We start from the raw sequence: 26,093 nt of genomic DNA, 5'->3' as shown, positions 1-26,093 counted from the left end.
AGTTGCTGGACCACTGTCTTTCACTCCCTGCTCCTCCCCTCTCCCCAGCATCATGCCAACTCCAGCAGCAAACTCCCTCGGTTCCCACTTCAGACTCTGTCATCATCTGACTGCTGCTACCATCTAGCACCAAGCTACGGCATCCCTCCCCTGGATCACCTCCCACTAGTCTCCTTACTTACACCTATGACGTCCTCTCGTCTTTTCTTAACTTGAAATGTGCATTCGATTCTGTCCCTCTAGTGCCCTGGCATCTGCCATGATGGCCCCAGACACCTTTCATGATCTGGTCCAGGGCCATCTCTGATGAATGACTTTCCCTTGCTCCCTCCCCTCGCACCTCTGGGGTCCAGCCACAGTGGATGTCTCCTCGCTCCTTAGACAAGCCAGCACAGCCCTGCCTCAGGCTCTTCCCAACTTCCTTCGTCTCCCTCATACCTTATAATGAAACCCTTTCCCTGCCCTGCTTGCCCCAACTCTCACACCCACAGCACACTCTCCACCATTGAACCTATTACTTATTTGCTTGATTGGACTTATTAGCTACCCCCTCTCCTCTCCAGGAGAATATACACTCCACAGAGCAGGGCACTGTTGCATTCACTGCCTACTGCCAAATGCCTGGCAAGTAATAGGTGCTTAAAGAATGTCGGTGCAAGGACTGCCAACTGTCAGAGGACAACTTGATGCAGCAATGATGACAGAGTGGCCGCTACCTGTTGCTCCGGATTCTGCTGGTCCTCCTGAGACAACCTCTGTAGACACAGCAAATAATGCCATGACTATACTCTCGGTGCCTGGCACAGAGTTGGCACTCCAAAAATTTTGAATCAATGCTCAATGCGAGCACTTGGATGAAGATTAGAAAAGGACCAAGCAGCAGGATGAAGTGTATAGATACAGAGGCAAGCAGGTTATCAGGTTAGAAGAGGCAGCTGGGCTCAGGCTTGGGATGAGGGCCAGGGGAAAACAAAAGCCAACAACATGAATTTTTAAATCTAGAAAGCCTAGAAAATGGGTCTTCATTAGAAACACCTGACTATGCTGTCTATTTTTTGTGATTTCAGTCTTGATATAGAACTGACACTTCAAACCACAAAAAATTGACCTAGAAAGTGTTAAAAACAAGATGAAAGACTTAAAATGAAGTCACTAAGGCTAAGCCCCATGTTGCCAAACCAACGCAACAGAGTATCAGCTCTCCCAGAAACAGTCAATCAGAAATTAAACCAGTCAATCAGAAATCTCCTATTCAGCACTAATTAGATAGCCTAGTTAACTAGTTAGGTAGTCTGACTGGTAGGACCTGCCATCCCCTATAGGGAAGTTACCTCACAATAACTAAACTGCTTTTCTGCCTAATGTAACTTCCTTGTCTCTGCTCCCTTTTGCCTATAAAAGTCCTTTTATGTTGTACAGCTCCTGAGATCCTTTCTACTTGCTAGACTGGAGAGGGCTAAATTTGAATCAATTTTCACACAAACATTTTTAAATGCCCTAGCTTATCTTTTAACAAAAGAACAAAACACATCACTTCACAGATATAAAAACTGAGGTCAGAGTAGTCAAGTCATATGCCTTAAGATTCACAGATGGTAAAGAATACGCCTGCAATGCAGGAAACCTGGGTTTCCTGGAAAAGGGAATGGCAACCTACTCCAGTATTCTTGCCTGGAGAATCCCACGGACAGGGGAGTCTAGCGGGCTATAGTCCATGTGATCACAGTCAGACACGACTGAGCAACTGAACATGCACACACGCCTCGAGGAAAACAGCCAGATAGTCAGGGACATTAAAATCTGCTGCCTGGTGTCCAGGCCCATGGCCTTTCTCTCCTACTGCCTTTGAGATTATCTCTTTCTCAAGATCTTTACAAAAGGAGAAAAAAGAAAAGGGAAGAAAAACTTTGGTTGTTTCACCCATGAAGAGAGATACAAGTATTATATTTTCTAGACTAACCTTGAAAGCAAGAATCTCCATTAAAAAAAACCCTAAATTAAATGAACTTACATAAAAATAACAGTATTTGTACATTTCCTCAGTCAGTTCAGTTCAGTCGCTCAGTTGTGTCCAACTCTTCACGATCCCATGAATCGCAGCACGCCAGGCCTCCCTGTCCATCACCAACTCCCGGAGTTCACCCAGACTCACGTCCATTGAGTGGGTGATGCCATCCAGCCATCTCATCCTCTGTCGTCCCCTTCTCCTGCCCCCAATCCCTCCCAGCATCAGAGGCTTTTCCAATGAGTCAACTCTTCGCATGAGGTGGCCAAAGTACTGGAATTTCAGCTTTAGCATCAGTCCTTCCAAAGAAATCCCAGGGCTGATCTCCTTCAGAATGGACTGGTTGGATCTCCTTGCAGTCCAAGGGACTCTCAAGAGTCTTCTCCAACACCACAGTTCAAAAGCATCAGTTCTTCGGCGCTCAGCCTTCTTCACAGTCCAACTCTCACATCCATACATGACCACAGGAAAAACCCTAGCCTTGACTAGACAGACCTTCGTTGGCAAAGTAATGTCTCTGCTTTTCAATATGCTATCTAGGTTGGTCATAACTTTTTTTCCAAGGAGTAAGCATCTTTTAATTTCATGGCCGCAGTCACCATCTGCAGTGATTTTGGAGCCCAAAAAAACAAAGTCTGACACTGTTTCCACTGTTTCCCCATCTATTTCCCATGAAGTGATGGGACCAGATGCCATGATCTTCGTTTTCTGAATGTTGAGCTTTAAGGCAACTTTTTCACTCTCCACTTTCACTTTCATCAAGAGGCTTTTGAGTTCCTCTTCACTTTCTGCCATGAGGGTGGTGTCATCTGCATGTCTGAGGTTCTTGATATTTCTCCCGGCAATTTTGATTCCAGCTTGTGTTCATTTCCTAGCTTAATCTTAATTTTAGGCAGATCAAGAAACCACGAGTATGTGGACAAAAGGGATTTTGTTGGGATACTGGCCCCACAGCCAGTACAACAGCAACATCAATTGTTGCAAAGCTCTTAAGCCATTCCTATTAGGTGGCTTCTGCAAAGTTTTTAAAGTGATCAAACTCTTCCAAAATGCCTATTAAAACTTGGCATCGATACTCAGTCCTAGAAAATGGCTTCAGAATCAATCAAAACATTAAAAGTCAGAACAAAGCAGCACAAGCCTTCTCGAGAGAACATACTATTTAATGGGCAAATCAGGCCCTCAGAATCAAAGATATTAATATTTTACTACAAGTTCCTAACTTGAAATTTGTGAAAATCTTTAAAAAAAATTGGGGGTGACATATTATATTTTGTCTAATAAAAAAATTCAGAGTGAAAGTACATTAAGAATCAATGGAAAGTGTGATATTTAATTAAAATGCATTTCTAACTTACTGGGCACATTTCTTCTGTACAACTGAGAAAACAGGGTCACATAAAACTATAGTCACCCATTAGACTTATCTTTAGGAAAACTTTGCAGCCTCAAAACAAGATCTAGTAGAAACCCCAAACATACTAGGTTTTCGGGATGACTTAAAATGTAGGACAGCATGCAATAATAAACTTATATTTTGGACTTTCCTGGTGGTACAGTGGATAAGAATCTGCCAATGCAGGGGACACAGGTTTAATCCCTGGTCTGGGAAGATTCCACATGCCGCAGAACAACTAAAGCCCGTGCATCACACTACTGAGCCTGTGCTCCCTAGAGCCTGTGCTCCACAACAAGAGAAGCCCGGGCACCACAGTGAAGAGTAGCCCCTGCTCACCGCAACTAGAGAAGAGCCTGAGCAGCAGTGAAGACCCAGCACAACCCAAAACAAATACACTTTAAAAAAAAAATTCATATATGAGCACAATTCAGACCTAGAAATCTGCATTTTCATAGTGATTAAGAATTGAAAAATACCAAAATACGACTGTAGTGCTACTTGGAAGATGATTTGATGTGCTTTAAACATTTTTAACGTTGGCATTTGGGTGCATACTCTTGTATTTACCAAATAATAGAATGACTAGGAGTATCTTTTCATTCATGCATCTCTTGATTTGATCTTTAAAAAACAAAACAAAATCCAAACAAAACAACAACTACCCAGCTGCAGAATATAATCAGAATGAAAAGTGTTTTGAGAGAATGTGGACAGTATATCTTATGTTATCCAAAATTAAAAAAAATAAATTCACATTCACATAGAACTTTCAGATTTCCCCTACCCCAAAACAGTATAAAATAACATGATGCCTACAAAATCTACAAAATAACAAGAGCCTTACTAGACACAGCAGGCAGTTATTTTCACTCATGTTTTATAAAGTCAGACAGAGCAGTTAAGTCAGACAGAGCTTTGCCCAGAGTAACAAAGTCACCTTGGCCTTAGCATTGAAGAAGCCGGACCCTTGTCCAGTCATTTCCTCAATGTAGCTCAGCAAGAAATAAGATGAGCCACGAATAGTCTGGCACTTGCCACACATCTTGGGGAGTGAATCCTATTTTTAAGGCACTTAGAGTCTATATTTTTAAAAGTCAGGATGGCTTTCTAAGTGAGCACAACAAAAGTTCCTAACGAAGGGGCCCTTCTTCTCTTAGGCAGTTGAGAAGCAACAAAATTATTTTTAAAGAGGAAAGAACTAGTCCATCGAAGTCTTTGCTGAAAGTGAACTTTCAGCTCCAAACTACATTTTTCTTTTTAATCTGCCAAGGATGGGGGCCTAAGATAAAGCTCGCTCAACATTTTTAGCCACTGACACAGCACAGAGCTGGGCTGCGAGGCTTTAGCAGGGGGGTTGCCCGTGGCTAAGTCTCAGAGTCCAAATGAGAGGGTGTAGGGAAAAAGGGAGAAAAAAGTAAAAAGTACTGACGCGGGAAAAAGAAAGGTAGGAATGAGAGAAAATCAGCGTGAGACAGGATTAAAGGAAGAGGTTCAAAGAGCAGAGGGAAGGGAGAGAACCAGCAAAGACCAGTTTTGGTGTAAGCAGGCTGCTAACCCCTGGCAATACGACTCAGGGTAGGGCCTCTGTCGACACTGGGCACTTTGTCTGAGCCAGAGAGTGAGTTCACGTGGAAGCTTTCCACAAAGGCACATACCAGTTCTTGTTCCATTTATGCGCAAACTCCACAAGCAAGAGGAGCTGGATGACTATGAAGAGGAAGCCTCCGACGGCTCCCACATAGCGCCAGGCTGCAAAAGAAGACCGTTTGAAAGGAGATGAGGTGACGGTCCCAAGCGTCTAACTCAAAAGAGTAATGACTATGGTTAATTCTTACCTCAGGCTCCCTGTACTGCTAACACATTGAATTCCCATACAACTGTACAAGGTGGCTACTACTAATATACCCGCTTTACAGATGAGAAAAACAGAGTCTACATAAGCTGACCGGGTCCTGCAGCCAGTAAAGTGCTGGGATGTGAGCACTGGCAGTCTGGCACCACAGCATCCAAGCTTCACCTCCATGCTATAAATCAATCCCAGATACCCTAACAGATGTAGTTAATTCATAAAAGCAGCAACAACCCCCCATTTAAAGTAAAATCACCCATTGCCAGAAAAACCCAAGATTTGAATTTTACTGGGGAGAGACCCATCAAGGTTCAATGAAGAAATGAGGTTCAAACTGAAGTTCTACTTCCGGCTCAGCCACAAAGCAGCTCAAACCTTGGATGAGCACCTCATATCTCTGGGTTATCTATAAAACAACTGAGCTGAGCTAGTGGACTAACTGCCAGGTCCCAACCATTCTAAGTATATTATTCTAATATATACAAGGACCTCTGTGGGGACTAGAAAACTAGTTACAGGCATTTTAGGTAAAAAGACAACTTGGATACAACTTCCTTAAGGAATGCATAAAAGCAGTGTGACCCTAAGAAATTCACTGGACCTGGCATGTGGCTCTTTGAGGATCTATCCTCATTCACAGTGTGAATACTTTCACTATCTTAATTGGGAAAGTGAATCCGTTGGGTTTGAACAGTGCTTTGAACCTCTGAAACACAGGCTTTATTTTTCCCCTCCCTAGCTCAAATAAAGAAGGGCCTCTTGTTTCACTTACGATTGAATGCATCATAATAAATATTACTGGTAGATTCCATCGATAAGGATAGTCAATTGAATTGAATATAATTGATTGAATAGAGTTAAATGTTACACAGTTTCACACCAGTCAGGTTTAGATATAGCCTAGAGGACCCCACTATCTTAGACACAGCTACATCTTAGACACAGCCTTTCTTAGCCCACTATTGCTGCAGCAGATTTAAAGCTGCTAAGAAGCCCTGGGTTTATGTGCAGGGCAGAAAGAACAAGGTCTCCCTGGTCACGCTGCTGACATGCTAAACTAGTTTCCAAACAAGTTTTCCAAGTGCCTCATTTTCTCTTCAGGTCAATAACCTTTAACTTCATTTCTTCAGCCAGCAGAGTAACTAGAGGTTCTATCACCCATCCGGGGAGGTGAGGGTGGGGTGGGGGGTGTTGAGGGGGAGACAAGAACTAGAGAGGGTGAATGAAGTGTGGGCTGGTGAGGCAGGTTTTTTTTTTTAAGCTACAAGAATATTAGTAACCTAAAATATCAAAGGTACCCTGGACTATGCTTTGGAACAATTTTACAAAGTGGGTAAAAACACAACAAATAGATACCCCCAACCCTCCCTTCGTACCATTCAGAAAGGTCTCCTGATCTGGAATGAAGAAGGCTCCTGAGCACATGGCCCCCAACAGCAGAAGTTTAAAGAACCAAAAGCTGGAGGAGAAAAAAAAAAAAACAGAGGAAATGTATTCAAATGATATTCAAGGAAGGACAAAAGACCTCTTAGAAGTTAAGTGCGTCAATCCGTGATTCTGTTCACTTCAAATGGAGGGGAAGAAATTAAGTGACTGGGGACTGCCTCCTCCCGTAATTAGACAGACTCAGTGTTTGGCCTCTGATTGTGCCAAACCATTTTGTTGCAGGGGGGAAATGACCTGGGGGAAGGTCTTGGTACAAGAAATAAACTCTTATCTCCACTGCATTTCTCACTATGGCATCAGGTGTTACAAACAGGAATTCAGTTCTTAGTCCACTGTGCGGTGAAAAGTGTAATTTCCACCTTCTCTAAAATCACTGTCAACAATTTCAACTAGAGGAAAGCAGTCAGAGGGTGTGACGAGTAGAAGACGCCCTGGAATGCTGCTCTGAGTTCAAGGAAAGGAGAGACGATCCCCACGAAGACTCACCCATTGTGAATGTAGGCTCTACAGCTTTTACTGTTGTTGATATTCAAGGTCAGGAGGCAGAAGATGAAGAAGAAACAGGCCATTCCAAAACAGACTCTGTATACTGCAGAATACCCCACCAGCTTCTCACAGGTGTCGCCAGCTTTAATGCCTTTACAAATATCTTCAAAATAAGGGATCTGAAGAAAAAGAGAGACAGTCTTTGTTAAAACTACGTAAGGAAGAGTTGGTGTGGTTCTTTCAGCCTGCAAGTCAAAATCCAATGTGAAATACACCATGTACCAAGAGAAATTAAGACTGAGAAGAAAGTCTCTCTTCCAAAGACCTTTTCCTTAATTTCCTCTGAATCCTTTTTAGAGATATAGCGCTCATAACGTACCAGGCACCCTTCACTTACCCCTAATGAATTCTGAAATCCAGCATCAGAATTTTTAAAAATTATGCTTATAATACATGGGTATTTTTTCTTAAAATGTATAAATATAGAGATTAAGTGCCCATATGCCTTTATTTATGTAGGATAAGCTCCTAACCTAGAAATGAAATCAATGGGTCAGGTAGTAGCTACATTTGAAAGTTTCAAGCAATAAAGTCAAATCATTGTTTCAAAGGCTGCGTTTATATCCCACCAGCAATATTTGAGACTGCTCACATTCCCAGCCTTAGCACCACATTTAAGGGTTAAAAACCACGATCTTGTTTCAGTGTCCATAGTCCTCATTACTAGCAAGGTTCAAATCTTTTTTTTAATTTAATATATTGTTCTGTGAATTGGTGGTTAATAGGATTTTCACTTGATCCACTGGAGTTCTTTATTTACGGATCTTAATCTGATAAATGTCAACAATGGTTTATTCCAGTATAATTAGAAGGTTTTAATATAAAACCCACTTACATTATCAGAATAATTAAAAATTTACATTATGAGAACAAGCAGCACATTTCTACTAATGTCAGAAAATAAAGATTTACTGTTAAAAAAAAAAAAGAGAGAGAAATCTGCTTCTTACCAACATCAAAGCTGAACACTCTTTAGAACAGAAAATAAGTTGAAAAATCACATTATAGCCTTTACCCACAAAACAAAAACTAAAACCAGGGGGAGAAAGGACAAAACACTAAAGGTAAAGCTGAAGCATGATAATTTCATTTCTTCTACAGAAAAGATCCTAAAGAAACAGTAACAATGAGGTTGTTAAAATTTCCATCTGAGACCTAAGATTCCCACAAGTCACCTGGCACAGCCAAAAAATAAAAATTAAAAAAGTTTTAAAATAAAAGATTTCCATAAACAGAAGGAAGACTAAATGTAGTTGAAGTTCATCTTCCTCCCTGAGGATTCTCTCCCTCAGAAAAGATTTGCAATCATTACTATACCTGGATCTCAAATATGATTTTTTTTTTTTTAAATGAGTGTCTTGGGCAAAAATGCAATGCTACTGAGATCCCATTATAATAGTTCCACTTTCATGCATAGCTATAAAAGATTTCATAAAGAAATACCAAACATTTTGTGGTCAGCAAGTTCCTGCAACTCCAATTTTTTTAGATCACAGCAAGATGTAAATCCACAAAGAGAGACATTACTATTATTTTTTGACCAAGCCAGGTAAAACACAGATTGTGTAGTTAAATTTAAATGTTGTATAAATAACAACTAATTTTTAATATAACAATATTTTGGGATACACTTAGACTAAATATTGCATGGGGGCATACTTATACTAAAAAAGTATTCCTTGCCAAGAGATAAAGCTCAAAAGAAGGCATGATCTTGGTGGGAAGGGCTGGGTATATGCCACGCCAAGAAGACTGGCTCCCACACTGTAAGGAAGGGGAAACAGCTATTTAAGCTGGAATGCCTTTGGCTGCAAAGTGAAGAACATGTGAGAAAAGGGACAAGTTTGAGGCAGGAGGATTAGAAGGCCACTGAATTAGCAGTCCGGAAAACAGTTGAAGAAAGTAAACTAGTAGCAGAAAAAATACAAAGTCTATGGGTAGAAGTCATAGTTGGCAGGACTGAAGGATAGGGAGAGGGTTCTCTTCTGCCTTTTTAAGTATTTAGGGTGGAGGGGGAGTAGGGTTAAAGGGAAAAAGGAAAGTGAAGTTGCTCAGTCATGTCCAACTCTTTGCCACACCATGGACTGCAGCCTCCCAGGCTCCTCCGTCCATAGGATTTTCCAGGCAAGAGTACTGGAGTGGGTAGCCTATCCCTTCTCCAGGGGATCTTCCTGACTCAGGGATTGAACCCGGGTCTCTCGCATTCCAGGCAGACGCTTTACCCTCTAAGCCACCAGGGAAGCCCTAGGAACTAAAAAGAGCTCTGGGAGTTTGTTTTTAACATATAGGGTTGGAAGCACCCTGGAGCATTCCATTGAGAAGGTGAGTCTGGAAACTGCTTGAAAACAGTGATTAAGATACAGGATGCGCCCCCACCAGGTCATGAGAGAAATTAGCAAGGGCTTTCTGAAGGAGTCTGAATTTTCAGCTGTTTCACAATGAGTGAGCAAATTCACACGGTTAAAATCTTCATCTACTGAAGTCATGGGGGACCCCCTACAAGTGAATGTTTCAGAGCCTGCAGCAGGAAACAAAAGCTGCACCCTATGAGTGGTACTGGTAATACAGAGGTTCAGCTCAGTTCAGTCACTCAGTCGTGTCCAACTCCTTGTGAACCCATGAACCGCAGCATGCCAGGCCTCCCTGTCCATCAAGTGGGCCTTAGGAAGCATCAAAACGAACAAAGCTAGTGGAGGTGATGGAATTCCAGTTGAGCTATTTCAAATCCTGAAAGATGACTGCACTCAATATGCCAGCAAATTTGGAAAATTCAGCAGTGGCCACAGGACTGGAAAAGGTCAGTTTTCATTCCAATCCCAAAGAAAGGCAATGCCAAAGAATGCTCAAACTACCACACAATTGCACTCATCTCACATGCACCCCACTCCAGCACTCTTGCCTGGAAAATCCCATGGATGGAGGAGCCTGGTGGGCTGCAGTCCATGGGATCTCAAAGAGTCGGATACAACTGAGCGACTTCACTTTCACTTTTCACTTTCATGCATTGGAGAAGGAAATGGCAACCCACTCCAGTGTTCTTGCCTGGAGAATCCCAGGGACGGGGGAGCCTGGTGGGCTGCCGTCTATGGGGTCACACAGAGTCGGACACGACTGAAGTGACTTAGCAGCAGCAGCAGCACATGCTAGTAAAGTTATAAGGAGGTAATGTTGCTTTAAATCTGTAAAAGGAGGCACCATGCCTCCACCTTATTTGTTTTATTCATATGGGATTTACTGCTCTGTAATATTCATTCAACTCTTCCCCTACCTTCTCTGTTCCCCCTATCAGCAAAGCTAATCCCTTTTGCACAGCGCCCCCACACTCTTGCCATAACACATGCATGTCAGTTCAGTTAAGTCGCTCAGTCGTGTCCGACTCTTTGCGACCCAATGAAATGCAGCACGCCAGGCCTCCCTGTCCATCACCAACTCCCGGAGTTTACCCAAACTCATGTACATTGAGTCGGTGATGCCATCCAACCATCTCATCCTCTGTTGTCCCCTTCTCCTCCTGCCCTCAATCTTTCCCAGCAATAGGGTCTTTTCAAATGAGTCAGCTCTTCGCATCAGGTGGCCAAATTATTGGAGTTTCAGCTTCAACAACAGTCCTTCCAATGAATATCCAGGGCTGATCTCCCTTAGGATGGACTGGTTGGATCTCCTTGAAGTCCAAGGAACTCTCAAGAGTCTTCTCCAACACCACAGTTTAAAAGCATCAATTCTTTGGCACTCAGCTTTCTTTATAGTCCAACTCTCACATCCATACATGACTACTGGAAAAACCACAGCCTTGACTAGACGGACCTTTGTTGACAAAGTAATGTCTTTGCTTTTTAATATGCTGTCTAGGCTGGTCATAACTTTCCTTCCAAGGAATATACGTCTTTTAATTTCATGGCTGCAGTCACCATCTGCAGTGATTTTGGAGTCAGCATCCCTTTAATCTACCCAGTCCATCTTTCCCAGTCAGATTCTTCTCCACCTCCCTACCCACACCCAATTCTCTGTTCTCCTCAGATCAGTTCAAGAAGAATGCTCCTGCCAGCAGGCATGAGCACCCACCCTGTCATAACCCACAAACTCCCCTCCCCCAGACCCTTACTTACTGCCAGGGGCCCTTAGGCTCATCAAAGGGTGAGTATGTGGCGCTGCATATCTCATCCACAATAAAAGTAGGCAAACAACCCCCTACTCTAAATACTAAGACCTGCCTTATGCTCTGTGGGTGACTCAAGACGTCTAGCTTTCAGCATGTGGTGAATATTTTTGGGTAAAGAACCTCCGAGTAGAACAAGCTGGCAGAATTTAGCAACGGGAATTTGCTCTGATTAAATATTTGCTGTTCCGAGCTCCATCCCAGTTTTAGAAAAAGAAAACATACATCACACACAGATTCCACACTGTGGGCTGGAGGGGACGGGCCTGCTAAGGATGTTGCCTCTTATGTCTGGCTCTGGGCATCCAGGGACACTGCATCTGTGTTGGTTCTGTACAGGCCCGAGGACAAGGAGTTTCCTCCCAACCACTGAGCAACCAAACTCGAAGTCACAAAGTATCAGTGAGAATAAAGAGCTCATGTGGACTGCCAACCCTAACTCCACTAATACTTGGGAAAATTACACACCCTAGCTGAGCCTCAGTTTCCCTATCTGTACAATGAAATAATACTGCCTTCCACCTCATGAAGCTGCTCTGAGAATTAAATCAGTGAATCCTTGTAAAAAGGGCTCATCACAGTTCTTGATCCATAGTAGCCATTAAGCAAATGTACTTAATTCTAAAGTTATTATTTAGAAAAAAAAAAAAAAGCCTTTTGGGGGAGGGAGTCAGGCACATTACACGAACCCCCGATTGGCTGATGCATTCTGATTTAAACAAGAGGGGAAATGAACATCTTAGAACTCAGTAGACATTCTATTCACTTTACCAAAGGATTCATATTGAAAGATACAGTTGAACTTCTGTATAACTGCCAGTTCTGCATCTATGGATTTAACTAACCACAAAAAGAAATTAAAAAAAAAATTTAAATTTCAAATTTAAATTTGAAAGTTTCAAAAAACAAAACTTGAATTTGCCATGTACCTTGAACTATTTACATAGTATTAGATATTTTAAGTAATCTAGCAATGATTTAAAGTCTATAAGAGGATGTGCGTAAGTTATATGCAAGTCCATTTTATATAAGGGACTTAAGCATCAGTGGATTTTGATATCCAAGAGGGTCCTGGAACCAACCCCCAAAGGATACCAAGGAACAATTGTACTGGCAACTGTCAATAAGGTGAACCTTTCCCTGGCACATCTATATAGGCATACCTCAGGGATACTGTGGGTTCGGTTCCAGATCAATGCAATAAAGCAAATGGCAGAGTAAAGCAAGCCACATGACTTTTTTGGTTTTCCAGGGCACATAAAAGTTAAGTTTACACTATACTGCCATCTATTAAGTGTGCAATAGCATTATGTGTTGTTTTTTTTTAAAAAGCGTTGCTTAAAAATTTAATAATATAAGATTTAAAAATATTTTATTGCTAAAGAACATCAATCATCTAAACCTTTGGTGAGCCATGGCAGTAACATCAAAGATCACTGAACATGTAACAACAGGAATGAAAAAGTTTGAAATATCGCGAGAATTACCCAAGTGTGACACAGAATGAGCAAATGCTGTTCGGAAAACGGCACACTGATTCACATGCTCGAGGCAGGGTTTCCCACAAACCTTCAGTTTGTAAGTAAAGCACAACAAAGCAAGGTATGCCTGTATAAGAACTGAGTTCTAAAACCAATACTCACTACCTGTCTTTCAGAAACCTAGTCACCACTCAAAAGAAAATATACCTGAACTTCCAAATCAGGGAAGACATTTCAAAACATCAACACAAGTATTAAGCCTAGAGATGTTAACTAGAAAATCCCCATGGCTTTTCTTTTGAGGGGAGATGCTGGCTATGCCCTTAAAACAATTTCAATCTCAGGCAAATAAATGTGAAGAAATAATGGCAGGGTTAGAAAGGCCTACAGGTCTAGTTGGCCAGGGGCCCACATGATACAAACTTAGAAATAAAGAATAGAATTTGAGAGTGGTTCTTACAGAAATGAAGAGGAAATGGAGCATCATGTCCCCATAACATTATTTTAGAGAGATGAGTAAACGGCACATTAGCAAAGCTGATGAGTCTTACCTTCCATTATATCAAATTTTTAGGACATTGAATGAAACCAAGCTGCAAAGAAAGCTTTGGGAGAGCTGAGCAGGAGTGATATCACAAAACCTAGGAAAACTAGATCTACAGGCTCTGTTTAGTATCTTACTTGAAATAAACTTCAGAACCAAGACTCTCTCCTCTTTCTGACATTCCAATTATTTGTAAACTTTTTAAGACAGTTTAGTTTTCTCCGTGGAAAAATTCCAGTGTCCATGACAGTGGACCCACCCATGTCTGTTACCCACCCATGGACAGGAGCTGCAAAACGGGGAAGGCTAAAATCAGCTTCCATCCTCCCCTTGACGGCTTCTAGTAATCAAGGGTCATTTCTCTGTAAATTATTACCTTTGAGGCCCTTTCGGGATTGTGGGGGCTATTTTTAAAAACAGTAACCACCAGGGACTTCCCTGGTGGTCCAGTGGTTAAGACTCTGCACTTCTAAGGTAGGAGGCGCAGGTTCCATCCCTGGTCAGGGAACCAAAATCATCGCACATGCAATGCAGTGCGGCCAAACAAATCTTTTGTTCAGATTTCTCAATATTTTTAAGAGAAAAGTTTACAATGTGTCATTATTAAAAGTCATATGTGGGTGCTCAATTGCTCAGTCCTGTCTGACTCTTTGTACCTTCATGGACTGTAGCCCACCAGGCTCCTCTGCCCATGGATTTCCCAGGCAAGAATACCAGAGTGTGTTGCTATTTCCTACTCCAGGGGATCTTCTTGACCCAGGGATCAAACCTGTGTCTCTTGCATCTCTTGCATTGGCAGGCAGATTGTCTACCACTGAGCCACCTGGGAAGCCCATTAAAAGTTATACGGGGAACTAAAACTCCAGTACTTTGGCCACCTCATGTGAAGAGTTGACTCATTGGAAAAGACCCTGATGCTGGAAGGGATTGAGGGCAGAAGAGGGGACAACAGAGGATGAGATGGCTGGATGGCATCACCAACTTGATGGACATGAGTTTGAGTGAAGATGATGATGGACAGGGAGGCCTGGCGTGCTGCGATTCATGGGATCGCAAAGAGTCTGACATGACTGAGCGACTGAACTGAACTGAACTGAAAATTCCACTGAACCTGGTTTTATTTGACCCAGTCACCTCTGCAGTCAGGAACTTAATGTCCCCAATAGTAACTCCCCAGAATCTCAGAAGCATGCAAGACAGAGACAATGCTCGAGTTCACAGCTCCCCCTCCACCATGAGCCTTTCAGGATCAAACCTCCACAAATATGATTAGATAGTTAGAAAACAACTCCAATCACAAACTTTAAATAATAAGCTTTCAGTTGAAACAAGACAGCTTGCAGAGAACTAACTAATGATGACGACATGAGGGGCTCTTCCTCAGAAGGGAAACAGGGAGCAGCTACCATCAATCTGCTCAGGGAATTAGGATTTATGAAGGCAGAATGTACAAAGAACCACTCCACTTGCTAACCTTGAAGGAGGGATAAGAGTTAATCCCAGCCAAAACTCATATAAAGCTTCAATGAGGCAACAGCAGTGGGCCTTGGGGCCATGGAATAGATAGGTCCTATGTGCTGACTGGCGCGGCCTATGAGGGAAGGCAGAGGGACCAAGGACCAAGATTCCCCATTTCTAGTTTGGCGGCGGGTTGGATGGTGGGCCAGCAGTGGATAGGAAGCACAGGAGAGGGGCAGTTTCAGGGTGCAGTGGCAGTAATTCACTTAAGTACAGGCTGCCACAATCAAGGGGAAATGTGGGCAGATGGCGAGAGAGCAAGAATAGAGAAAAGGACTGGTAGGGACCAGAAGAGATGGCAAAGGAGGCACTCAATGGAAAAAATAAATTTACCAGGAAAGGAACCCAGGTGGAGGAGTGGGAGGTGAAGGAGACAGAGCTGGGAACAGCCCAGAGAGCTGAGGAATGCAAACATTCAGGGACTGGGAAGAAGGGGGAAAAAAAACAAGAAAGAAACTGAAAAGATACAGAGCCAGAGAGAAGCGGAGCCAGCTCTCAGGAAGCAGAGTGTGTCAAATACCACCAGTTGATGAGACGCCAGAAGTAACATTGGATTTGAGAACAAAGAGTCATTTGGGACAGTAATCAGAATATTCTCCAGAGCAGATACTGAAGGCTGAGGAGAGGAGATAGTCCAGGGGGCTGGATACTGGGCAGGAAGTGACCCCAACAGGCCTTTCACCCCTGCTTTCAAGAAATCTAACTGCAAACCTTAAAAGTGCATCATTCTAAAATATATTTATTTACCATTATACAAGCAATCTGGAGAAGAGAATGCCAACCCACTCCAGTATTCCTGCTGGGAGAATCCCCTCGACAGAGGAGCTTGGCTGGTTATAGTCTACGGGGTCGCAAAGAGTCAGATACGACTGAGCAAGTGAGTATACATACAAGCAACACATGTTTACATTCTTGTTGCCAAAGAAAATGTAAATTACAACAGATACAGGTAACTGAATCCCCCCTAACCATCATGACTCCAACCCTAACCTGACTGCTTCCAGAGGGAACCCCTGTCTCACTTCCTTGTCAGCCCTTTGCTCTGTTACTCCCCACTCATTATGTCCCACAGATTGTTGCATGTTCAACACATAAATCTATTTGCAACCTTTTAAACTGCTATATAAAGAAAGCTGAGCGCCCAAAGAATTGATGCTTTTGAACTGTGGTGTTGGAGAAGACTCTTGAGAGTCCCTTGGACTGCAAGGAGATCCAACCAGTCCATCCTAAAGATCAGTCCTGGGTGTTCACTGGAAGGACTGATGTTGAAGCTGAAACTCCAATACTTTGGCCACCTGATGCAAAGAGCTGACTCATTTGAAAAGACCCTGATGCTGGGAAAGATTGAGGGCAGGAGGAGAAGGGGATGACAGAGGATGAGATGGTTGGATGGCATCACTGACTCAATAGACATGGGTTTGGGTGGACTCCGGGAGTTGGTGACGGACAGGGAGGCTGGCATGCTGTGGTTCATGGGGTCACAAAGAGTTGGACACGACTGAACTGACTGAAACTACTATACAGAAGTCCACAGCCCAGACCCATCGTAATTTAGTCTCTGTGACCCCAGTGGCAGATGTTCACATTGTTTCTGAGTTTTCACCCTTAGGAACAAGGTATAATCGATAGTGCCTGTATTGTGGGTATCGCATCTGTCTCTCTCTGCACATGCAGAGGCATTAAGGAGGACTGACATCCAGAAGATGAATGCTGGATCATGAAGGTGGTTAAATTTTAATAGACACTGACAAACTCTTCCCAGGGAGGGTTGAAAACTCTAGGGTAATGGGTAACAGGGAGAGCAGACAAGATGAACAGAGGAGCCAATGGAGCCCCGCACCCCATCTCGGAGCTAGGAAAGTCTCTGCTGCTCCCACAGGGCCAGCTTCTCAGTAAGCACTGCCCCCCAAAATCAAGGGGAAAAGGGTGGACCAGGGCCTTGAGTCCAGAAAACAAATCCATACCTAAGCCCAGAGATAAGACTGCAGATGTGGAGGCCTGGACTTTGTTTTAGATGGAAGACACAGTTACTGACCCACACTCTCTCTCACAGGATGCAGGGTCTGATAGAGGAGTCTGTGGCCCCTGAGGAGCAAGGCCCACTGACAGTTCTCTCTTGAACACTCAGATGCTGGGGTTTCTTTGAAAAGGACCAAGTGTCTAAACAGGCAGGGCTTTCTACTCAGACCACTTATCAGTGGGAAGATGTGCTTATGGCCAAAGTGAGCAGCACCGAATACAGCTAACTTCCCATTGAATGTGTGAACAGGAAGATCGTGGTGATCTGAATATGCAAATCCAACCACACTCACGGCTGTTTTCTGTAAATAGCCACTGAACCTCCAATGAAATGTGAGTTTACAGGTGTATTCTTCATCCCACACTATATGTTATACAAATATACCTAGATATCACAGCACAGGGCTTGGTCATTCCCTGACTCATTCATATCTACTATGTACAGGTACGCTTCTAGGTTATGGAGATTCAAGCAGCAAATAAAACAGATTAAAAATCCAAGCTAGGGCTTCCCTGGTGGTCTAGGCGTTAAGAATTCGCCCGCCAGTGCAGGGTACACAGGTTTGGTCCGGGAGTATCCCACATGCCACCGAGCAACATGCGCCACGACTACTGGGCCAGGACTCTCGAGTCCACGCTCCGCAAGAAAAGCCACTGCAATCGGAAGCCCGCGCACTGGAACCAGAGAGTAGCCCTTGCTCTCCGCAGCTGGAGAAAGCCCTGGCACAGCAACGAAGACCCAGCACAGCCAAAAATAAATAAATGAAAAAAGAAATATTAAAAAACAGAAAAATCCAAGCTAACAAGGAGCTAACTTTCTAGAGAAATGCTAGCTACATGAGCTCTACTTTACGGGTATTTCAGGCATTTTCATGGTTTAATTTTGACTATCCACATTAGTTAGTCCATCCTAAAGGAAATCGACCCTGAATATTCATTGGAAGGACTGAGGCTGGAGCTGAAGCTCCAATCCTTTGGCCATCTGATGTGAAGAGCCTACTCATTGGAAAAGACTCTGATGTTGGGGACAACTGGAGGCAGGAGGAGAAGGGGGCGACAGAGGATGAGATGCTTGGATGGTATCCCCGACTCGATGGACATGGGTTCGAGCAAACTCTGGGAGATAGTGAAGAACAGGGAAGCCTGGAGTGCTGCAGTTCATGCGGTCACAAAGAATTAGGCACGACTTAGCAACTGAACAATGACAATCCATGATTTGCCTTAGGTAGGACACAGAAACCTAATGTTCTCCAAAAGATGGAATTCTACTATGAAATGAAATATTTCCCGCTCTACACTCAAGTCTCTTTCAAATGCAAATATCTGAGCCTGAAACAAAGCCAGCTATTTGGAAGCCATCAGCTACTTCCTCCCCGTTAGAGCTGAGGAGCTGGTGGAATGTGAGAGGTGGCCTCATCGGACACCCCTTACAGTAAACGGGAATTAGGAAGTGAACAATAAAGAAAGCAGGACTGGCCCCAGATAGTTAGAGACATACGAAAGAAATGATTTCAGCAAATCCGGAGACTTGCATTTTCCCATACGTAAAAGATGGCTGAATCTCTTCATGTGGCAGATTTGGCTTTTCTTAAGTGTGTGCTTGCTCCGTTCCTTCAGTCCTCTTTGCGACTGAAGAGTTCTCTTCAGTCCTTTACCATGGACTAGCCCCCAGGCTCCTCTGTCCATGGGATTCTCCAGGCAAGAATACTGGAGTGGGTTGTCATTTCCTTCTCCAGGGGATCTTCCTGACCCAGGAATTGAACCCCCATCTCCTGAATCTCTGTATTGGAGGTGGATTATTTACCCACTGAGCCACCTAAAAGTGTGAAAGTCGTTCAGTTGTGTCTGACTCTTTGTGACTCCAGGGACTATACAGTCCATGGAATTCTCCAGGCCAGAATACTGGAGTGGGTAGTTTCCCTTCTCCAGGGGATCTTCCCAACTCAGGGATTGAACCCAGGTCTCCTGCATTGCAGGTGGATTCTTTACCAACTGAGCCACAGAGTAATCTTTCAATATTCAGATTACCTGCCTCCTTGCTGCAAACTTGTACACAACCTGGCTCCTTCCCTGCCTCCTCAGAGTCAGCTCTCTCAGGATTGCCTGAGATGCTGTCTCCCGGGCTCGAGTCCTAACATTTACACTGAATAAAACCTAACACTCAAAGGTTGCACATGTTTTTCCAGTCAACACTACCAAACGTACACCCTCCAGATTCTGAGAGCCCCTGGTCACTTGTTCCCCCAATTCTAGGGCTAAGACCCCAGCCACACACACAGTTCGGTTTCTGGCCCAGCTTCCTTCTCATTTTACACTGGACCAGGAATTGGGGGCCCCCATTGGAGAAGGAAATGGCAACCCACTCCAGTGTTCTTGCCTGGAGAATCCCAGGGATCGGGGAGCCTGGTGGGCTGCCGTCTATGGGGTCGCACAGAGTTGGACACGACTGAAGCGACTTAGCAGCAGCATCAGGAGAAGAACTGGGGTACCCACATACTCATTTTATCCATCCCTACTTCTTCCCAAATCACCAAAATGCTTGGTTTGGCTACATAGAAAAAGGGCTGATTATTATTTTTTTTTAACCTGTAAATGATTTACCATGTATCTCAAAAGGCCAGGATGAATAAATCCATCACGAGTGAAAACATTATGCTGTTCAATGTGTCTCACTAAATTTATTGCTGTGTTGTTCTTGCCTAGTCAACCCAGAACATGGCTCATACAGCCTGGTATCGGCAACTTAATCAGGAGCTCCAGGACCCTCAGCACAAAGTTTAGCCCATTCAAGTTTCCCCTTTAGGGAAAGGGGAGAACAACTGCGTAGGACACAAACAGGGCCACTGAGGTCAACCATGGGCCAGCACAGCAAAGGAAAGCCTGTGGGTCAGAACCAGCCAGCTCCTGTTTATGTAAATAAAGTTTTATTGGAACACAGCCATGCTCATTTGTTGGTATTTTGTTTTGGCTGCAGAGTTGAGTAGTTGTTAAGGACCACAGGGCCTTCATAGCTGAAATGTTTACTAGCTGGCTCTTTACAGGAAAGGTTTGCCCAGCCCAGGACCAGGAAGTAGAACCGAGGAGCTGTGTTAACTGCTGAAGTGTAAATTAGCATCTCAAAGGCAAATGACAACTGGTGAGGACTTACTCTACAGATCAACAGTCAAAGGAACAGCAGACAGGCAATCGGTCGTGATCAATTGCCTTCCGTCCTCCCCTGAGTGTCCTGCCTTCTCCAGAGCACGCCCTGCTGACCCCCAAATGGAACTTGGTGCTTTAAGTGAATTAAATTGTTCATCTGCCATATGTTATTTTCAGGGCTACAGCTTAAGGGTTTAATTTGTCTGTCTACAAAAAAAAAAAAAAAAAAAAAAAAAGCTTTGTGGAAGGGGTGGTGGAGGACACGTCTTTGAGTTCAGAGCTTTTTTTCTGTGGGTCAGAAGCCCACATAGTAGGAAAAAAAAAAAAAAAAAACCCTCACATCTGTTTTACAAACACGACTTGTGGAACCAAAAATAAAACCCACACTGATGAAAGCCGGCGTGTTGCAAGATATAATTTTAGACTTAATTTTAAGACTGTAGAAACAGCCTCACTAAAATTTAAAAACCACAACCTCGCCTCCCCCTGCTCTCCACCCTCCCCTCAAATACCCAACCCCTCTTTGTGATCAAGCTCAACCCTGCTTTAGAGGGCAAAGCACTCTAAGCCCTTTTACAAACCTCCCACCTCACCTAGACTTCCAGTTCCCCCACATAAGGATAGGGAGAAAGCATTCCTGAGTTCTGATGTGACCCCAGAGGTCAACAGAAGGGAGCGCTAAGCTGACACCACCATCTCCAATAATTACTAATGGAATTCAGATATTTTTAACTTGCAAACACAACCACGCGCACATGTGGCCTGATGCTGGGGCGCCTTCCTCACACACAGAAAGTACATAAGGAGGCCCCGTTCTCATGCCCGCATCCCATGTACCTGGCACAGTGCTTGGCCCTCACACGGGCAGGAAAGAAGGGAGGGCGGGAGGGAGGGAGGAAGGAATCAGTTACGTGACTTAAAAGATTTTTTTTAAAAACAAGAACTCAGATTACAGTTTAACCAAGTAACACGATCAGTCTTTTAAATTGTTATCAAGACTCAACTATTCACAATATTTACGTTTGCTGCTCGCCGCAATCTGAGGCTACTGTTTTATGTTGTGCCATTTGTCTGTGCTTCTGGCCCTGTCACAACAGAGCTGTTTCCAGCCATAAGACCGTGTCTGTCCCATTTATCTGTAGAGAGTGTCAAGGCCTCTGCAGATTGTTGCTTAACAGACGATTTTGATGATGACAGAAAAAAAGGGTTAGGAAAACTTCAGTTCTCACATCTCATCGCCCCTCGCCCACAGTAAGATGCATCCTGAAACGGAGATCCTACTAACATCCGATGCTCCCCAAAAGCTTCTGGATAATGGATCCTCCAGACAAAGGACAATAGGTATTGTTTCTTGTTTTCTGGCTCCTGGGGAGCTCATTATTACTGGACAAGGGTCAAACCTCTTTGTCTTTGGTTCAGACTCAAAAAGGCTCTCAGCAGGGTTTCACATTAGTTCAGATCACACTGCCTGCAGAACCAGCCTGCTTCCCACCATCATTTCCCCACATTCACTGAGTACTGAAGGCTGGGGCCTGAGCCATGAAAGATGTGGGGGGGGGCCACAGGAATGGTCTTCTTTGGGTGGTGTTATGTCTGGATGCAAGGTGGACCTAAGATAAAACTGTTTGGAAACACGTGTCCCCAGAGTCACCCAACTGAGAGTGGAGGGGACCCAGAAGATTTAAGAGATGGAATCTCACTGCCAGCACACCCCTGGCTAACTCTAATCAGGCCACAGTGAGAAATCCCCCTCTGTATTCTACAGAGAACTTGAAGTTCAATGGCCCAGACCAACCTTAAACCTCAGAAATACGCTGGCTGATCCGCTGGACACATATAAGGAACAACAGCAGTACAATGAACTCAGCAGCTGTTCAGAAGGAGGACTTTCGGAAAGCATTCTATCTCAGCTGAATTCAAAAAATAAAAAAACTCCAGAATCAGATAACTGGGTCAGCCTTTTTTTTTGGAGGGGTGGGCCGGGGAGTACTAAGTCAACACTTGTTCTAACACAAAACAGAAACTACCAGCTGAGACCATAGAGTTCTGCTCCCTATAACTTGAATACGCTACAGCAACACCTGTTGCAAGGTCTCAGTAACAAGGTTCTGTTAACATTCAACCAGTAAAGACCAAAATCAAAGCGAGAGCCAGACTTCCCAGCCTGAGCATGAATACCTGTCATGCTGTGCTGTGACAAATTACACGGTGTTTGTGACCAGAGCACAGTATTTTTCACTGCTGCTGTTTCCTTTGAAAAGATGGTCACACCAAACACAACTTGAAGGCGGGTTCTATTTCACATGCGAAGCCGCCGCATAAGCAAATAGCACATTTGCGGTCGCCCCTATTTTCTACTTCAAACTAATTGTCGTCCCTGGAGCCCAGCTGCTGGCTCTCACGAGGGAAGGAGGCTGGTGGGGAAGGCGAGCTAAGGAAGCTGCTGAGGCCCATGTTTTCCAGAGGAAATGCTTCTCCCTCGCCATAAGTCCAGAAGAAAGGTCAGGAATCATGAGGAAGGGTGTTTGCTAAGGCTTCTCCCGCTGCTTCTGTGAACGTCTCAGCAACAACCAGACCCGGCTGAACAGGCCAGCGAGGCACCCCGGCGGGGGTCCAGAGGTCCCGGGTCCTCGTCCAGCGCTACGTGGTGTCACGCCTTGGACAAGCCACCTCACTGCCCTGGGCCACCCCTCTCATCTCTCAAAAGAGGAGACTGGTTAGGATTATAATGGAAGATTCTGCCACTGTGAAACCATGTTTTACTCAAATTATACTGTCAAAAGAGGGCAATATTTTCTCTGTGTAACATGTAACACCACATAGTAAATGCTGTCTCTTCACTGGGGAGAAGACATAAATAGAAGCTGCACCCTTTTTTTTTCTCCATCAAAGCCTCTTGATGAAAGTGAAAGTGGAGACTGAAAAAGTTGGCTTAAAGCTCAACATTCAGAAAACGAAGATCATGGCATCTGGTCCCATCACTTCAGGGCAAATAGATGGGGAAACAGTGGAAACAGTGTCAGACTTTATCTTTTTGGGCTCCAAAATCACTGCAGATGGTGACTGCAGCCATGAAATTAAAAGACGCTTACTCCTTGGAAGGAAAGTTTTGACCAACCTAGATGGCATATTCAAAAGCAGGGACATTACTTTGCCAACAAAGGTCCGTCTAGTCACGGCTATGGTTTTTCCAGTGGTCATGTATGGATGTGAGAGTTGGACTATAAAGAAAGCTGGGTGTCGAAGAATTGATGCTTTTGAACTGTGGTGTTGGAGAAGACTCTTGAGAGTCCCTTGGACTGCAAGGAGATCCAACCAGTCCATTCTGAAGGAGATCAGCCCTGGGATTTCTTTGGAAGGAATGATGCTAAAGCTGAAACTCCAGTACTTTGGCCACCTCATGCAAAGAGTTGACTCATTGGAAAAGACTCTGATGCTGGGAGGGATTGGGGGCAGGAGGAGAAGGGGTCGACAGAGGATGAGATGGCTGGATGGCATCACTGACTCGATGGACGTGAGTCTCAGTGAACTCCGGGAGTTGGTGATGGACAGGGAGGCCTGGCGTGCTGTGATTCATGGGGTCGCAAAGAGTCAGACACGACTGAGCAACTGAACTGAACTGATTATCTTTTTAACTAGGTTCTTTAACTAGTAATTTTGCTTCATGTTTTTTTTTTTTTTTTTAATCCCCTATGACTAGCAAGGGACCAGGAACAGGAGGGCTTTCCCCAAAACAATACTATCCCTAATGCTTTTATATTCCTAATAATGCAGGTTAAACATAAAAAGTAGAACAGCTCATTACTGAATTTCAGCATCTCTAACATAGTGGATCAAAGCTCTGTCAACTCTAGGAACCACCAAAGCTGGCTAAACGTCACTGAACTGACCACAGGTATACTCAGGAGAGCATTCTGAAATCTAAGTTTTTCTCTGAGGCAAGTAGCTTCTGTGTTCCTCTACAGCCTGTGGGGACTCCAGAATTTGAAAATGGAGTACCATCTGGAAGAAATACAAGTTCCAACAACATCTTCAGGTCGCCCATGGGGATAGTTATCTAGAGAACGAAGTCTGAGGGAAGTGAACTTGCGAAGCCAGGGACAGGAGGGCAATCCAAGTCTAAATAAGAGAACTGGAATGTGACATCAGGAAGCCTGGGGGGGCTGAAGCAGGACTGCCTGACAGCAGACTGGAAACCCAACACTTTATGACCTTTGTGGGGAAGTGTGTGGTCAGCATTGGACCTGGAAAAAGTGGGGAGGATGATCTATCAGGATCCTGGGCCTGTCCTGAGAAAAGCGTGCCTCAACCAGCAGACCAGTCAGGATGTGAATAACCAAAGCCAGAAATGAAAGCGCCGCCTTAGGGAAAGGATCACGCCAGGACGTGACCTCTTCACTGCCCGGGGTGAGGCTGGGGGGTGGGGGGAATCTCCAGATACGGATGTGGCTTGGAACAAGCTTGGCTATAAATAGTACTTCTTTATTTCATTTTCATCCATCTACTTCCCAATAATCTTATGCTAATACAGCTAATATACATGAATTTCCCATTAACACATCCTCTTCTCCTTCTAATGAACAGTGAAAATGACTGGGAAATACAGGCCAAAGATAATTTATATATCACCTATAGGGGATGTGTTGAGAGAGACTGGATTTTCTGAATAAATAGAGAAAAATCCTTTAAGCCCATCCTGTTATCTCCATTCCAAGGGCCTAAATCCATAGCTGGCAGCCTCAACAATCCATCCCTGTTCCCCTTCCCTAGCAAATTTACACTGCATAATAACTGTAGAAATCGTGATTAGAACATATACTTAAAACTCGTTTAAGGTCGGGGACGTGATGACTGTAACCGGGGAGTGTAACTGAAAAGGGGGCCAGATTCAGATCCCATCAGTGTCCCACTTCCACCCCACACTGGTCCTGAGATTGAGCAGTCCACTGAGTCCACTGGACCAAAGTGATGAGGACGATTTCTAAATGGCTCCTTGGATAAAATCGCCAGGTTCCAGCAAGCCAAGAGCAGACCAGCCACGGCAGGAAGGGGCTTCTTGGGTCCAGCCTGGGCCTGTGCACACAGATCCGCACAGACCACTGAGCACATTCGGCAACCTCTCTCCTCGCCAGGCTGGGCAACGAGCCTGGGGTCCATTCTGATACATACAAGCCTTTTCACAAACTCGTAAACTCAGAGCTTAAGCTGTTTCAGGAGATGCACATCCAAATGCCTTTCTTGGGAACAAGAAGTAAGGATAGAGGTAAGCGTCCAGCGACAGGGCCTGCAGTGAGCTGGCACGCGTGGGCCTCTAAAGGCAGCCAACTGCACATTACAAAGGAAATCTGCGGGGCAAACAAGAAGGGCTTGTAAACCAATGAACAATTCCTGGGCTAGGAGGTTTTCGGGGGCACCTGAAATCTCTGGGTGTGGCCCTGGCTAATGGGTGGGCTGGGGCTGGCTTTTCTCAAGTCCAGGGAAAGAATGAAATTCGGAAGCTGCTTTTAAGACACTGAGAAACTGCAGTCTGAGGCAGCCCCTCACCTCTGGGCTCTCATCCAGCCTTCCTTTTCTGCCTAGGTTATCATCCTGTGCTGAAAAGAACCAAAATGCTCTTTTCATCCAATCATAGGAAGGATGCGATTTCACATTCCTACTCAGAGGAAAAGGACCTAAACTCACCAGCAGAAAGTCATGTATATAAAGCAAAACATGTCTCCAAAAGAGATCAAGTAAGACTATAAAATGTTAACACTTTTTACAACAAAGGAAGGGACCAAGAAAACCACTGCTTTCAAAACCAAAGATCATAGTAGCTTCTCCTCTCAATACCAGGAATGATTCTTCAAATTTTAAATTTCAAGCAAACCCACACACACTACAACAACACAAACACCAGTCTTCCACAATATGGAAGATGTGTTTTGGTTCTGAAAAAAAAGTAAGACACAAAGATTCAGCCATCTCAGGCACCACCTACCACCCCATC

The 26,093-nt window shown here is 44.2% G+C and overlaps 1 protein-coding gene across 5 annotated transcripts in view; it reads right to left on the bottom strand.

The window, feature by feature from the left end:
- Positions 1-26,093, bottom strand: part of SERINC5 (serine incorporator 5) — a 119,158-nt gene that overhangs the window by 34,425 nt on the left and 58,640 nt on the right. For all 5 annotated transcript variants that reach the window (XM_044925441.2, XM_044925439.2, XM_044925440.2 and 2 more), the window contains 3 exons: positions 7,186-7,364; positions 6,630-6,712; positions 5,060-5,153 (listed from right to left, as the gene is read on the bottom strand). In XM_044925441.2, the coding sequence (XP_044781376.1) occupies positions 5,060-5,153; positions 6,630-6,712; positions 7,186-7,364 (356 nt within the window). The remainder of the gene's footprint in view (positions 1-5,059; positions 5,154-6,629; positions 6,713-7,185; positions 7,365-26,093) is intronic.

The sequence above is a fragment of the Bubalus bubalis genome, chromosome 11 (genome assembly GCF_019923935.1).
Source record: "Bubalus bubalis isolate 160015118507 breed Murrah chromosome 11, NDDB_SH_1, whole genome shotgun sequence".
NCBI classification, from domain to species: domain Eukaryota; kingdom Metazoa; phylum Chordata; class Mammalia; order Artiodactyla; family Bovidae; genus Bubalus; species Bubalus bubalis.
Note: the sequence above shows the minus strand (reverse complement) of the source record. Positions and strands in the feature narration are given on the sequence as shown.